Source organism: Coregonus lavaretus (assembly GCF_964263955.1).
Source record: "Coregonus lavaretus genome assembly, chromosome: 3".
In the NCBI taxonomy this organism is placed as follows: Eukaryota; Metazoa; Chordata; class Actinopteri; order Salmoniformes; family Salmonidae; genus Coregonus; species Coregonus lavaretus.
This window is the reverse complement of record NC_139990.1, coordinates 33,945,400-33,961,506: the sequence shown is the minus strand read 5'-3', so window position 1 is coordinate 33,961,506 and position 16,107 is coordinate 33,945,400. Positions and strand designations below refer to the sequence as shown.

The following is a 16,107-nucleotide window of genomic DNA, read 5'->3' as shown; positions in this document are numbered from 1 at the left end:
ATAACAACAAAAAAATCCAGAAAAACGCATGACAAAAATGTTATAAATTGATTTGCATTTTAATGACGGAAATAAGTATTTGACCCCTCTGCAAAACATGACTTAGTACTTGGTGGCAAAACCCTTGTTGGCAATCAGAGGTCAGACGTTTCTTGTAGTTGGCCACTAGGTTTGCACACATCTCAGGAGGGATTTTGTCCCACTCCTCTTTGCAGATCTTCTCCAAGTCATTAAGGTTTCGAGGCTGACGTTTGGCAACTCGAACCTTCAGCTCCCTCCACAGATTTTCTATGGGATTAAGGTCTGGAGACTGGCTAGGCCACTCCAGGACCTTAATGTGCTTCTTCTTGAGCCACTCCTTTGTTGCCTTGGCTGTGTGTTTTGGGTCATTGTCATGCTGGAATACCCATCCACGACCCATTTTCAATGCCCTGGCTGAGGGAAGGAGGTTCTCACCCAAGATTTGACGGTACATGGCCGTCCATCGTCCCTTTGATGCGGTGAAGTTGTCCTGTCCCCAAAGCATAATGTTTCCACCTCCATGTTTGACGGTGGGGATGGTGTTTTTGGGGTCATAGGCAGCATTCTTCCTCCTCCAAACACAGCGATTTGAGTTGATGCCAAAGAGCTCGATTTTGGTCTCATCTGACCACAACACTTTCACCCAGTTCTCCTCTGAATCACTCAGATGTTCATTGGCAAACTTCAGACGGGCCTGTATATGTGCTTTCTTGAGCAGGGGGACCTTGCGGGCGCTGCAGGATTTCAGTCCTTCACGGCGTAGTGTGTTACCAATTGTTTTCTTGGTGACTATGGTCCGAGCTGCCTTGAGATCATTGACAAGATCCTTCCGTGTAGTTCTGGGCTGATTCCTCACTGTTCTCATGATCATTGCAACTCCACGAGGTGAGATCTTGCATGGAGCCCCAGGCCGAGGGAGATTGACAGTTCTTTTGTGTTTCTTCCATTTGCGAATAATCGCACCAACTGTTGTCACCTTCTCACCAAGCTGCTTGGCGATGGTCTTGTAGTCCATTCCAGCCTTGTGTAGGTCTACAATCTTGTCCCTGACATCATTGGAGAGCTCTTTGGTCTTGGCCATGGTGGAGTGTTTGGAATCTGATTGATTGATTGCTTCTGTGGACAGGTGTCTTTTATACAGGTAACAAGCTGAGATTAGGAGCACTCCCTTTAAGAGTGTGCTCCTAATCTCAGCTCGTTACCTGTATAAAAGACACCTGGGAGCCAGAAATCTTTCTGATTGAGAGGGGGTCAAATACTTATTTTCCTCATTAAAATGCATATCAATTTATAACATTTTTGACATGCTTTTTTCTGGATTTTGTTGTTGTTATTCTGTCTCTCACTGTTCAAATAAACCTGCCATTAAAATTATAGACTGATCATTTCTTTGTCAGTGGGCAAACGTACAAAATCAGCAGGGGATCACTGTATGATATATGTTTTATTTGATTTTGACTCTCTCCCTCCACTCCCTACCAACCTGTCCCTGTGATGGCAATGGACATAGGTGCCCCCATAGACACTGAAACTGCCAAGGTAGGTAACTCACATGATCAATGAAATCAGGAACCATACAATTTGTCGTTCAATACAGTCATGTGTGGTATCGTTCAGCAAAAAAATCCCAGTTGCATTTTATATATAACACGCTCTCTCTTGATTGTGTATGATCTCTATCTCCCTTCCAATCAGAATCATCTTTATTTGCCAAGTACATTTACAGGTACCAGGAATTTGACCTGATGAAATGCTGAAAACAATAAACATAATATGCAATCAGTGCCCTTATTAATGATGTACCTTGTGGCTCTTCCTCAGGAGGACGATGACTATGATGTGATTCAGGACCCAGAGTTCCTCCAGAGCGTTCTGGAGAACTTGCCAGGCGTCGACCCTAACAACGAGGCCATCCGAAACGCCATGGGCTCCCTGGCCTCCCAGACAGGCCCACCCAAGCCTGACAGCAAGAAGGACGAGGAGAAGAAGAAATGAGGCATGGGGACAGACAGATTGACGATACACATGGGCTGCGTCCGAAATGGCACCCTTTTCCCTAAATGGTGCACTACTTAGTTTTGACAGGGCTATGGTCTAAAGTAGTGCGCTATATAGGGAATAGGGTGCCATTTCAGATGAAACCATGGACAACCAGACAAAGACATGACACATATAGGGTAGTTGACACTGACAGACTAACGCAAGATTACATACAGGACTGACGCTAATGCATGACATGACTTACTGATGAAGGACTGTCGACAACATCCACAAGAAACCCACAAGCAAACCAAACGGGGATGCCACCAGTCTTTACTGTCATGAAATTGGATATGATCTTTATATCTGCATAGAATCTCAAAATGGAATATCCATCTTTTCCGGTTTCTCACTGATTTACCCCATCTTAACTGGCTGACTGGCATTAAGTGGTATTTAATGACAGGTCCCCAAGCTTGTAAACTAAACAGTATCCTCCTTTCATTTCTTCGTTTTTTCTATTGCAATAAAAAAGATGGATGAAGCTTGGTGGTATGCCTGGCTCTTTGATTGCTCGCCAGGTCCCCATGTCCCTCTCAACCCCATATAGCTAGAACAGGAAAGTTTAATAAGAGAGGTGTGTGTGTGTGTGATCTGTGGCAAGAACTAACATATCTGGTTTTATTGTATACAAACTGTAGACACCAGTTTAGTGTCCCCATTTAGAAATGAACAAATTACATTTGTTCGTATGTGGCACCATTCCCTTGACAATTTAATTTGTAGCGTCGGCAGTAAAAAAATTAATTGCATCGATACAATGATCCGATAGGACCTCTTCATCATGTGACGGGAAGTAAAGGCTCTTCGTCTGGAGTGTGCAACGATAGTCGGGAATCACAGATCCAGGTAAACAATCAATGTGCAATATACCAGTCCCACCAATTGTCCGCAGTGACAATGATCGACCCATAAGATCCTTTCATTGACAATAGTGCATGGTTATTCGCCAGTAACCCGTTATGAATGGATGCAATGGCCTCCGCTAAAGGAACCTCGCACTGCTTGGGCTCAACGCAGCCAGCTAGCCTGGCTGAAATGATGAAGGGGAAGCCGAAAATAAACTCACAGCTGCAAGACGTTTGTGGTGTTAAATTATTCATCATTGTGAAACCATTGCAAGTTAATCCATATGTAAGGCATCTCAAAAGCGGCATTTAATGTCCACACTCAGTGAATTAATCTATTGAACAGAATTGCATTTCTTTCTTCGCTAGCTGTAGTAAGCTAGCTATGTTGTAGCTTTTACCTAGCTAGCATTAGCTAGTCGACATAATCGTAGCCAAGACGATCGGTCTGTGTCAGAAACTGTATTGTGTTCATGTTAGCTAACTAGGCAATATAGCCCCCCTCTCGCAATGTTTACTGTACAATACTTTGAGAAGCTGGCTAGTAATGTTCGTGTCGGCACAGTCGGGGCTACCACTGCTCGGTCAAAGAAATCCTGCTCTGTTGTCCATCGACATGGATCTGTGTTGCTAGCTTGCTTAGCTACTAACTAACTAGCTAGTTACATTTACTGAACAGGAACATTTAAGGATAGCCAACTGGCTATCAATTTAGCAATTTCAGTACTGTTGCAGGTTTGTAAGCCAAGATGTCCTGCAACGTGCTGTTTTTATCTCCCTTTTTATTTAAAATGTGTATACATAATTTAACTACAATTGAGACAATGAGAAACACAGGGTGTTGTTATCTTACCATCATGTCACTCATTATCTGTCCGCTTGGTGTACCCTGTCTTGCAGGATTAGGTCCCGGCATGGGGGACATGAAGACCCCAGATTTTGATGACCTGTTGGCAGCGTTTGACATTCCCGACATCGACGCTAAAGAGGCCATCCAGTCTGCTCCTGATGAGGCTGAGAGCTCACACGGGCCAGGCGGTGCTCCTCTGGGAAAGCCGGACGGTGGGGTTGGTGTAGGGCCGTCTCTGAGACCACCTAGCCCCCCAGACCCCCAGGCTGACACCCCTATTGTCAGCGTTATCGTAAAGAACCGTGTGCGACCCGACACCAACGATGGAGGGGATGGAGACACAGACCAGGACACTATGGACGGCATTGCTGGGGTCGCTGTGGGTCCACGGCTCGGTGCCTGTGCCCCAGGCATGGCGGAATCTGAACCACTCAACCTCAATGGGTTTGGGGCCTCTGGTGTGACCCTGCCCCTAACCCAGGTTCATGCCCAATCTAATGGGCAGACGTGGTCAGTGTGTACCCCCAAAACAGCATCAGAGGGCAGAGGATGCAGTGCTGGATCAAATAAATCTGCCAAACAGGTTGGCAATATATTCAACAGACTGAAGCCTCTTATGGCGCAGGGGTCGGGAGACCCTGTAGGGAGGGCTAGGAAGATGCAGCTCCTACAGCAGCAGCACCACCAGCAGCAGCACACACAGCAAGAGACAGGCCAAGAAGGAGGAGATGAGGGCAAAGCTTCATTATCCTCCTCCTCCTCTGTCCCAGGAGTGTCAGTTGGACTGTCCTCTCCTTTCTTCCCACCTTCCAAGCCTCTCCCGTTCCCGCCATCCGCCCTCTCCTCACACCCGCTGCACTCATCTCAGCCGTTTAATGGGGCACCTAAAGCCGGCCCAGCATTATTCCGTCCCCGAGACTCAGAGGAGGATGATTCTGATCCGGACCTAGGGCCCCCGCTGATGATCCAGGAACCCCCTGACACCCCCTCCCGCACCCCTCCCAAACTGACACGTCGTTTTAGGTCCCCTGCTGCCAGCTCTAACTCCACCCATCCCATGGCCTCATCGGCAGCTCACCCCAAACCAGGGGACACTCCCTCGGGCACTAGCGTGACCTCCTCAACCCCCCAGTCAGGCTCCACCAAGAGTCCACCACAGGAAGACAAACACCCAGAGCATGTTATAGAAGAGCGGGACTCTCCTGAAAGTCCTGAGCCAGAGATGCCCAAATCGGCAGCACCAGTAACTGCAAAGAGGTGCTCCAGCCCTGCAGTAGCCTCCACACCGCCCCCCTCAGACCTTCAGGAGCCTAAGGAGGAGATGGAGGGGAATGGAATAGAGAAGGCTATGGATGGCAAGGCAGATTTTGGAAAGGAAGAGGGTGCAAGAACAGGAGAGGAGAAAATGGAGGTGGATGATGGCAAGTCTAAACCTACAACCACTGAAGGTGGCACCTCTACTCCAGGAGGGCCTGCAGCTCCTGCCCGGCCCCTCAAAGTGCGGATAAAGACCATCAAAACCTCCACTGGTGGAATCACCAGAACCGTTACCAGGGTCGCACCCAAAGCAGGTGCTGCCGGAGCCAAGGGTTTGGACCCCAGCAAAGCTCATCCAGGGGGGCACAAGGCCCCAGCCAACAGGGCTCAGAAACCGGACACTCCCTCTGGTCGTATGGTAGCCTCCCAGCCGCAGAAAGTAAAGAGCCTCAACACACTACCCGTGTCTACACTAGCAGCCAGTAGCGCTATGCTAGTCGCTGCAACCAAGGCTCAGAACAAGATGGCTGCCTCCTCGGACAAGGCCAAGGTATCTACCACTGCTGTTAGCTTCACTAAATCTGCCACCCTGCCTGCCACTCCCTCTGTCGCCTCCTCTCCTAAATTCTCAGTAGCCACTGGTGGGATGTGCATACGTCCTGTCGGTGCTAAAACGGCTAACGGAGGCAGCACCAGCGTCCTAACCGGCACTCAACAGCCAAACAAGCCTGCCTCCATCGTGAACAGTACGGGAGCCGTCATCTCCCGCAGCCAGTCTAGCCTGGTGGAGGCCTTCAACAAGATCCTCAACAGCAAGAACCTGCTGCCCAGTTATAAACCCGACCTCTCGGCTCCTCCGCCCCCAGAGTGGGGGCTTCCTCTGCCTGCCACGGGCTACCGCTGTCTGGAATGTGGCGATGCCTTCGCCCTGGAGCGTAGCCTGGCCCGCCACTACGACAGGCGCTCGCTGCGCATCGAGGTGACCTGCAACCACTGTGCCAAGCGGCTGGCCTTCTTTAACAAGTGCAGCCTGCTGCTCCATGCCAGGGAGCACAAGGAACGCGGGCTGGTCATGCAGTGCTCTCACCTCGTCATGAGGCCCGTCACCGTGGAGCAGATGATTGGCCAGCAGGACACCACACCCATCGGTAAGGCGGGTCTTTCAGAAGAGTTTTTAGTGACAATGGCTGCGTCCCGTAGGGCTCTGGCCAAAGGTAGTGCAAAAAAGTTAAAGCCATTTAGGACGCATACAATGTGGCTTCATAAACAATGCTTTATTTCTGTCAGGATGTGGTCAATGTTATTGCGTGAAATACAAGAGAGGTGAGAGATACCATCATGCACCTGTAAATAAGTTCAATTCACCTCCATCTTCTTTGTGTTCTTGCTTCGCTTTCTTGCTTGGTTGACAAGGCATGCTCTCCCCTTCTTCAATCTCATCTCCTCCTCCAGTCTGCTCCCCCTCCACTATGTCCGGAGTCCCCGTCGTGTCGTCCAGCTCCAGCCCACTGAAGGACACACCGTCTCCCTCCGCAGCCCAGCCGAGACCGGTCCGCCGCGCGCTCCAGAGCCCCCAGGCATTGATGCCCCTCCCCTGCAAGAAGGGCGAGGTGCTGCAGTACCACAACTTCAAGTGTTCCGAGTGCCAGGCCCAGTTCTCTGGCAAGGCTGAGCTGGTCGCCCACTTCCAGCAGATCAGAGCTACCCCCAACTCAGTGAGTCCTTTGATACAGAGCCTGAAGTATGGGTGTGCATTACTTACAGGCTAGTATCGAACTACTAGTGTCAAGCTTAGTCATGCATAATGACTGAATAAGGCAGTTTCCCAGACACCGATTTAAGCCTTGTCCTGGACTAAGAAACACTTAGAGGTTCTCCATTGAACATGCCTTTTAGTCCAGGATTAGGCTTAATCTGTGTCTGGGAAACCTCAATATGTTTAATGGCCTGCTTTACTTTATGTATTAGTCAATACTATTACATAATACTAGTGTTTACTATGAAAACAAGCCATTTGGAATGCCTCAATATGCTTTATTAACTCTCCCTCCCACTTCTAAGACCTGTGGGTGATGACTGTCTTATTACACAATACTAGTTTTAGTATTAGTAGAAGTTTTGCAGTATTAGAAGTAGTAGTGTATTCATAGTGTTATGCCGTAGTCAACTTTTAAAGCCTTTCTCCCCTCCCTACCCAAACATGTATGCTGTGCTCCACTCCCATGGTGCTGCTAATGTTTACTATGAAAACTAGTTATGATTAATGCCTCTGTGTGTACTATATGTCAATTGTTTAACCTGTTCCCTCATCTTCCTTCCCAGACCTGTACCCTGTGCTCCCCTCCAATGATGCTGCCTAACTGGTGCAGTGTGTCGGCTCACCAGAGGATTCATAAGCACCGGGCGCCCCACGTCTGTCCAGAGTGTGGGGGCATCGCCCGGCAGGCCAGCTTCCAGACCCACCTGGAGGAGGCCTGTCTACATTTCGCCCGCCGCATCGGATATAGGTGAAGAGATAGTGTCTGCACTGATAAGTCAGTAACAAATGTAATAGGTCTGCACACAAAAAGATGTCGCAAAAAGTATTTTCACTAGCTTATTCAGATGTTTCGGCTTAGCAGCCTTTTTCAGTGTGTAGGTACTCTGCACTAATAGGCAAACGTGCCACAAATACATGCAAGTCTACATACCACAAATTACTGCTTAAATGCAGCATTGTCAGGTGGATGTATGAGAGGGAGAGCGATGCCTACAGTCATCAAATGCAAATATGCCTCTCACGCATATATAAAACATTGTTTGTGAAAGGACACTTTGGTGGTTGAAGATTCTTGCCGTAGTTGCATGACAATCAAGCCACCCAATTGTCAATGGACACTATATTAGCATAATTGACAACAGCGACTAAACCTATGTGTTTAACATTTGTTTTTGTTCATATCTGTTCCCCAGGTGCTCCAGTTGCCAGGTGGTGTTCGGGGGTCTGAACTCCATCAAGTCCCACATCCAGACGGCCCACTGCGAGGTGTTCCACAAGTGCCCCAGCTGCCCCATGGCCTTCAAGTCTGCCCCCAGTGCACAAGGACACATCAGCACCCAGCACCCTACCCTCACCGGGGGACAGGCCAAGTAAGTGCCCCACAGTCACTGAACCATGTTATGTCTCTTTAGTTTTCAAGTCAAATCAAATTGTATTTGTCACATGCGCTGAATACAACAGGTGTAGACCTTACAGTGAAATGCTTACTTACAAGCCCTTAACCAACAATGCAGTTTTAAGAAAAATAAGTGTTAAGTAAACAATGGATAAGTAAAAAATAAAAGCAGTAAAATAACAATAAGAATAACAGCAGTGAGGCTATATACAGGGGGTACCGGTACAGAGTCAATGTGCGGGGGCACCGGTTAGTCAAGGTAATTGAGGTAATATGTACAGTTGAAGTCGGAAGTTTACATTAGCCAAATACATTTAAACTCTGTTTTTCACAATTCCTGACATTTAATCCAAGTAAGAATTCCCTCTTAGGTCAGTTAGGATCACCACTTTATTTTAAGAATGTGAAATGTCAGAATAATAGTAGAGAGAATTATTTATTTCAGCTTTTATTTATTTCATCACATTCCCAGTGGGTCAGAAGTTTACATACATTCAATTAGTATTTGGTAGCATTGCCTTTAAATTGTTTAACTTGGGTCAAACGTTTTGGGTAGCCTTCCACAAGCTTCCCACAATAGGTTGGGTGAATTTTGGCCCATTCCTCCTGACAGAGCTGGTTTAACTGAGTCAGGTTTGTAGGCCTCCTTGCTCACACATGCTTTTTCAGTTCTGCCCACAAATTTTCTATAGGATTGAGGTCAGGGCTTTATGGCCACTCCAAAACCTTGACTTTGTTGTCCTTAAGCCATTTTGCCACAACTTTGGAAGTATGCTTGGGGTCATTATCCATTTGTAAGACCCATTTGCTACCAAGCTTTAACTTCCTGACTGATGTCTTGAGATGTTGCTTCAATATATCCACATCATTTTCCTTCCTCATGATGCAATCTATTTTGTGAAGCTCACCAGTCCCTCCTGCAGCAAAGCACCCTCACAGCATGATGCTGCCACCCCTGTGCTTCACGGTTGGGATGGTGTTCTTCGGCTTGCAAGCCTACCCCCTTTTTCCTCCAAACATAACGATGGTCATTATGGCCAAACAGTTCTATTTTTGTTTCATCAGACCAGAGGACATTTCTCCAAAAGGTACGATCTTTGTCCCCATGTGCAGTTGCAAACCGTAGTCTGGCTTTTTTATGGCGGTTTTGGAGCAGTGGCTTCTTCCTTGCTGAGCGGCCATTCAGGTTATGTCGATATAGGACTCGTTTTACTGTGGATATAGATACTTTTGTACCGGTTTCCTCCAGCATCTTCACAAGGTCCTTTACTGTTGTTCTGGGATTGATTTGCGCACGAAACTACGTTCATCTCTAGGAGACAGAACGCGTCTCCTTCCTGAGCGGTATGACGGCTGCGTGGTCCCATGGTGTTTATACTTGCGCACTATTGTTTGTACAGATGAACGGGGTACCTTCAGGCGTTTGGAAATTGCTCCCAAGGATGAACCAGACTTGTGGAGGTCTACACATTTTTTTCTGAGGTCTTGGCCGATGTCTTTGGATTTTCCCATGATGTCAAGCAAAGAGGCACTGAGTTTGAAGGTAGGCCTTGATATACATCCACAGGTACACCTCCAATTGACTCAAATGATGTCAATCAGAAGCTTCTAAAGCCATGACATCATTTTCTGCAATTTTCCAAACTGTTTAAAGGCACAGTCAACTTAGTGTATGTAAACTTCTGACCCACTGGAATTGTGATACAGTGAATTATAAGTGAAATAATCTGTCTAAACAATTGTAGAAGCTGACAATGCAAATAGTCCGGGTAGCCATTTGATTAGCTGTTCAGGAGTCTTATGGCTTGGGGGTAGAAGCTGTTAAGAAGCCTTTTGGACATAGACTTGGCTCTCCGGTACCGCTTGCCGTGCGGTAGCAGAGAGAACAGTCTATGACTAGGGTGGCTGGAGTCTTTGACAATTTTTAGGGCCTTCTTCTGACACCGCCTGGTATAGAGGTCCTGGATAGCAGGAAGCTTGGCCCCAGTACTGGGCTGTACTCACTACCCTCTGTAGTGCCTTTCGGTCGGAGGCCGAGCAGTTGCCATACCAGGCAGTGATGCAACCAGTCAGGATGCTCTCGATGGTGCAGCTGTAGAACTTTTTGAGGCTCTGAGGACCCATGCTAAAATCTTTTCAATCTCCTGTGGGGGAAGAGGCTTTGTCGCGCCCTCTTCACGTCTGTCAGTGACGTGGACACCAAGGAACTTGAAGCTCTCAACCTGCTCCACTACAGCCTGCTCCACTGTGTTTAGAGCAGTGTTTTCCAACCCTGAGGAACCAGAGGGGTGCACATTTTTGCCCTAGTGCTCTAGTACTAACACACTTAATACAACTGTGTTCATGTGTATTAAAACAAAAATTTGCATATTTTGGGTCCCCAGGACCAGGATTGGGAAACACTGGTTTAGTGTATTTTAAAGCACGTCTCTTGTCTCAGGTTTTGTCCAAATTTGAGTGCTGATAAAAACGCAACATTCACGCCACTATTTCCCTCTTTCTCTGTATTTCCAGAATGATCTACAAGTGTGTGATGTGCGATACAGTTTTTACCCAGAAACCGTTACTGTACATGCATTTCGACAACCACCTAGCCAAGCAGAAAGTGCATGTGTTCAAGTGTCCTGACTGCACCAAACTCTACGCACAGAAAGGTTCCATGATGGAACACATAAAGGTTTGTTTAGTTACATTATAACTCACAGGGAAACATATGTTTGCAGTAAAGGATAGTGATATGTTAGTTGTTCAATCCCCTGATGGTAAATAGTCACTTCTATTTGCTCATTTGTCAGTGTTGTCTTCCATTCTCACTTCTCTCTTGTCTGATTTGTCATTCCTCTCTCACTTCCTCTTATACTCTTGTCCAGACTGCTCACAGAGGGCTGTCAGTCAAACAGGAGGGACAATCCGATGCCTCCGCCCCTGCCACAGCCCCCACCACCCCCTCCCTCCCCAAATCTAAGCCCTCTGCAAAAACAGACAACTCAGATGGGGAGGACTGGGGCCGAGACCAAGAAGAAGAAGAAGAAGAGGAGGAAGGAGAGGAAGAGGGGGATGAGGACTATGAGGAACCTGAGAATCAGTCTAGTTCTATTGAGGTAGGCAGTCATCGTGGGACCCCCTCAGAATGGAGCTGTCAGCAATGTCAGAAGAGCTTCACACAGAGCGACGACTACATCTCTCACATGAAAACAGAGCATGGAAAGGTAAGGCCATACAAATGTAATTAATTGCATAACGGATGCCCCACTTCAGAGGAAAAAAATAGAAAAAAAATATTCATTTGATTCATGTGAATAAATTTTTTTAAACGATTATTTTTGACAAATTGAATGATTCGCTTCACTATTGTAGTAGTTGGGATTCGGTAAGAGCTCAGTGAATTGAATCATGGGAATCAAAATAATTTGTGAATCGCAAAAATTAAAAGGGATTTCTTTAGTAGCCCTCCTTTTGGATTATTTCGCTGTTAAACTTGTTTTGTAGATACTTTAAGTTGATTTGGGCATTGCAACTCAATAGATGCTAGTCAGACTGCAGTAAACACTTCTAAGGTAAGATCAATCTGACTGAACTAGAATAGGTACATTTCCTGAAGACAGTGTGTGCTTGCTTCAGCTGTCTGAAAATAGTTGTATGATTACGGTAGTGGGAGATATGTTAAATGTAGAATTCAAGCTAAATAGTAGCTGAAGCAGTTCAATATAGTAAAAATATGTCTGATTACTTTAGTAGAATGCTATACACTGAGTGTACAAAACATTAGGAGCACCTGTACTTTCCATTACATAGACTGACCAGGTGAAAGCTATGATCCCTTATTGATGTCACCTGTTAAATCCACTTAAATCAGTGTAGATGAAGGGGAGGAGAGAGAGGTTAAATAATCATTTTTAAGCCTTGAGACATGGATTGTGTACTGTATGTGTGCCATTCAGAGGGTGAATGAGCAAAACAAAAGTTAAGTGCCTTTGAATGGGGTATGGTATTAGGTGCCAGGCGCACCGGTTTGTGCGTGTCAAGAACAGCAACGCTGCTGGGTAATTTCCGTGTGTATCAAGAATGGTGCACCACCCAAAGGACATCCAGCCAACTTGACACAACTGTGGGAAGCATTGGACTCAACATGAACCAGCATCCCTGTGGAATGCTTTCAACACCTTGAGTCCATGCCCTGACAAATTGAGGCTGTTCAGAGGGCAAAAGGGGGTGCAACTCAATATTAGGAAGGTGTTCCAAATGTTTTGTACACTCAGTGTAAATGATCAATTATGAAAAATGCCTCTGAAAAATTAACTGTGACTAATTCGGCTGGGATATGCTTTCAATGATGCTATCCAACACCTGACACCAATGTAGTTAATTAGGAGGGTACCCTGACTGGGACTCAAACCCTGGTCCTTGTGACTGTCGTTCCATAACCATTATACCAAAAGGCTAAAATCTCTTGCTGAGGTCACTAGGTGTTGTACCAAGGTTGCTTAGTATTTGTACAACTTGTTGATGTTTGTTTTTTTCGCTCGCTTGCTTCACTTTTCCGGAGAAAAAATCTGTTATGCAGTAAATCAAATTTGTATGGCCGAAGTGTAATGTCGGTGTCTGTGTACACACACACAGGGAGATTACAAAAGGACTCACCCTCTCTAATTTCCTTGTGTGTGTGAATCTGCCTCTGTAGGCTATGAAGAAGTTCCCGTGTCGTGTGTGTGAGACTTCCTTCTGCACCTCTTCCAGCCTGCGGCGCCATGTACGTGTCATCCACGAGGGCAACAAGAGACTTTTCCACTGCCAGTGAGTGAACCCCATACTCATCTACACATCCACAAAAGCACCATATTTGGTTCCCTGTAGCTCAGATGGTAGGGCATGGATAGTGGGTTCGATTCCCGGGACCACCCATACATTGAAAAAAGAAGATGCACGCATGACTAAGTCGCTTTGGGAAAATGGCATATATTATATTTGAAAACGTCTGTAAGAGTGGATGGGACAAGACAATTAGCAGGGACATTTTAGAATGTTATGTTCAGTCTAATATCAGCCTACCTAGGAAGTGTATAGCATCCTCAGAGCGTGCGTGTGTACTTGTGTGTTTGCAGATATTGCACAGAGGGCAAGCGGACCTTCAGTAGTCGGCTCATACTGGAGAAGCATATCCGGGTCCATCATCACGGGGTCAGAGCCACTGACGGACAGGTCAGTTAGAATCCATTCTTCTTTCCATCACATGGTGGGGGTACATTTCAGTTTGTCATAACTGGACAACTGTACTCGTTTCCTGTGTGCTCTCTGCAACTTTGGTCTGTAATGTTACCCATCGTGTGGTGACTTGGATCTGAATATGTTAAACCAAAAATCAAGATAATACGTTTTGATGGTCTCTCTTTTTCCCCATCACCGCTCTGTCCCCCTGCAGGGCCCTCAGACCAGGAAGCGTTCAGCACCGGGTAAGGGGCCAGGCAGCTCGTCTGAACCTGACGGGGAGGGGTGTCAACCAGGTGATGAGGATGGGGGCGGCACGGACAGCGGAGAGGCCACAGAGGGGTGCGAGGAGGGCTGCAGTCCTGTGAAGAGAACTCGAGCATCGGCGCCTCCAGAGCCCGAGGAGGACGACAACGTGTTCCACTGCATGCCATGCGGCTTCGCCACGGAGGATGGCGCCGAGTTCCAGCGCCACATCCCGCAGCATCGCGCCGACGCCGCCTCCTTCCAGTGCCTGCAGTGTGGCGTGTGCTTTGCCTCGGCCGGCTCCCTGGGACGCCACCGTTTCATCACCCACCACGTAAGAGACCCCCAGGGGGAGTCCGACCGCAGGGCGCCCCGCATTCCCTCCTCCCCGGATGGCTCACCCTCCTCCCCCCAGGAGGGAGAGGACGGGAAGGGGAGCATGAGCTGCAGGGTGTGCAGGCGGCACTTCAACAGTGCCTCCGACCTTAACACCCACTTGAGGACCCACGGCATGGCCTTCATCACCGCCCACAAGACGGACAAGACCCAGTAGGGTGAAGTTGCCCCTAGATGCATTTCCCCCACTAATGGTTAAGGTTAGGATTGGGGGAGAGAAAGCTGATCCTAGATCTGTAACTCAGGGAAACTTCAGCCCAGAGCCGTACAAGCCCCAGTATGGAGAGGAGGGGTGAGGTCTCAGCGTGACGGACAGGCCTGGGAGATGAGGGGTTTTGACTTGGAATCATTCTTGGGGAGCTGAATTTGGATAAGAGCCGACCCAGATCTACTTCTGTGCTGTTTTGAGCCACCTGAGCTCTGTGTTTCTTTGTCACTAACTGTGCAGTCATACTCGCATGCTGAGCAGTGGACTGGACACGCATGGGGATGGGAGTTCTGATGGTCAAGACCACCTGATCATAGCATTTACATCAGCCATATGTGTCCATCAACTTTTCCATAACTGTGTACATTTATCTGCCTTTAATATTATTGTTTGTCTATCTTCATGTGAACTATACTATATTTTCTACATTTCCTTCTGTATTGTCTTTCTATCATTTGTACTGATATTCTTGTATTTTTTCACATTTGTCCATGTCTTTCTTACTAATTTCCTTGTCTAAGCCATGTGTCTTGAAAGGTATTCTGTCTTGCATTGTCAAACTCACATCCACTGTACAAAGAAAGCACTCTTGTTGGTCCTAGATCAGTTTCTATGGGTCCGTCTCTTTAGTGAGGGCTGGATGAAATCAGTAACTTTAAAAATAGGTATCTGAAACAAAAAAGGGAGTATTTGAAGAGTTTTAAACACTGATTCTAAATATTAATTACATTGTTCTATTTATATGAAACACATTATTGTTGTTTGTGTGAGTCATTTGCCACCAATCTTAAACCAAGATGAAATGGTAAAAGTAGTTTGAAATGGATGCCACAGACAGAGAAAGGTTCGGTACACATTTCTGTAGGAGACAAGGTTACATAGATTATTGTAACCGGTCTTGTTTTGAGTGGTACATTGTGTCGTCAAAATTGTAGCTAGGACAAGAGAGATTTCACCTGTGGTGCACATGGGTGTATGTCGCGCTGTAAATACATATTATACACTAAAAGAAAGCTTTCGGGTCTTGTTATTTCTTTTGAAAATGTTAATTTAAGTATAGTATTTATACTTGTAACTGTATGTATATATATGTATGTGTGTTTTTTTAACCAATTTGAAACAAAAACAAATTGGATTTTTATGGGAGGTAGCTAGCTATATATTGTCACTCACAAATAAGCAGAGGGAAAGTGCGAGGGGTTGTATTGTGTTTTAATGTGTACAAACGTTTCTCTTTGGTATGATTGTTTTCTAACTGCAGAATCGGTGCTTGCTGTACCCCACTTTCTTGTGTATCTGTTTCAATAACCTCTTGTCACGTGAAGAAAGCCTATTATATTGTTTTGTTTTTATTTATATAGAGAAATGATTCCACAAGCATCGTTTTATTTTCCATTATGATTGTGGTCTGCTTGCTGAATTGCCATACACTTTTTGTGCAGTTTCAAAATAAATGTGTAAAGGAGAACTTTACTTCTGTCCAGTCTTTGAATAAGCTTTATAGAACTGTTTTGAGATAGGCAAGTTTACATTATGTACAACAATTTTATACATAATTCCTCTGTTCATAATCTTGGCACAGACAGTGTATTGCAAAGGGAGTAATCTTATACTACAGTCCTTTGGGATATATTGGATTCTCCCCTTTCACATGATGGTCCCATCAAGTCTGTCCTTTAGGCAGTTTTTTTTCTTCTGGATGTACCCCCTCCAGCGCCACTGTAGTACGACTTAAGCAGTTTTTTGGGGTATCTTTACTATTTATATTTTTGACAACTTTTACCCCATACATTTTCCCTGACACCCAAAAGTACACGTTACATTTCGAATGCTTAGCAGGACAGGAAAATTGTCCAATTTGGCGCACTTCTCAAGAGAACA

General features: G+C 46.2%; 1 protein-coding gene across 1 annotated transcript; it reads left to right on the top strand.

The window, feature by feature from the left end:
* The first annotated feature begins 2,874 nt into the window (after window positions 1–2,874).
* Window positions 2,875–15,692, top strand: znf687b (zinc finger protein 687b). The gene is made up of 10 exons (XM_084158608.1): window positions 2,875–2,910; window positions 3,810–6,164; window positions 6,469–6,731; window positions 7,339–7,523; window positions 7,969–8,145; window positions 10,686–10,848; window positions 11,042–11,380; window positions 12,853–12,965; window positions 13,274–13,370; window positions 13,591–15,692. The coding sequence occupies exons 2-10, from the start codon at window positions 3,824–3,826 to the stop codon at window positions 14,173–14,175; spliced, it is 4,263 nt and encodes a 1,420-aa protein (XP_084014734.1). The 5' UTR covers window positions 2,875–2,910; window positions 3,810–3,823; the 3' UTR covers window positions 14,176–15,692.
* Window positions 15,693–16,107: the final 415 nt, after the last annotated feature.

Coding starts and splice junctions, on each gene's coding strand:
- znf687b (XM_084158608.1), top strand. CDS start 3,824: ATGGGGGACATGAAGACCCCAGATTTTGATGACCTGTTGGCAGCGTTT. Junction 6,165..6,468: donor GCAGGACACCACACCCATCG/GTAAGGCGGGTC, acceptor CTCCTCCTCCAG/TCTGCTCCCCCTCCACTATG. Junction 10,849..11,041: donor CCATGATGGAACACATAAAG/GTTTGTTTAGTT, acceptor ACTCTTGTCCAG/ACTGCTCACAGAGGGCTGTC.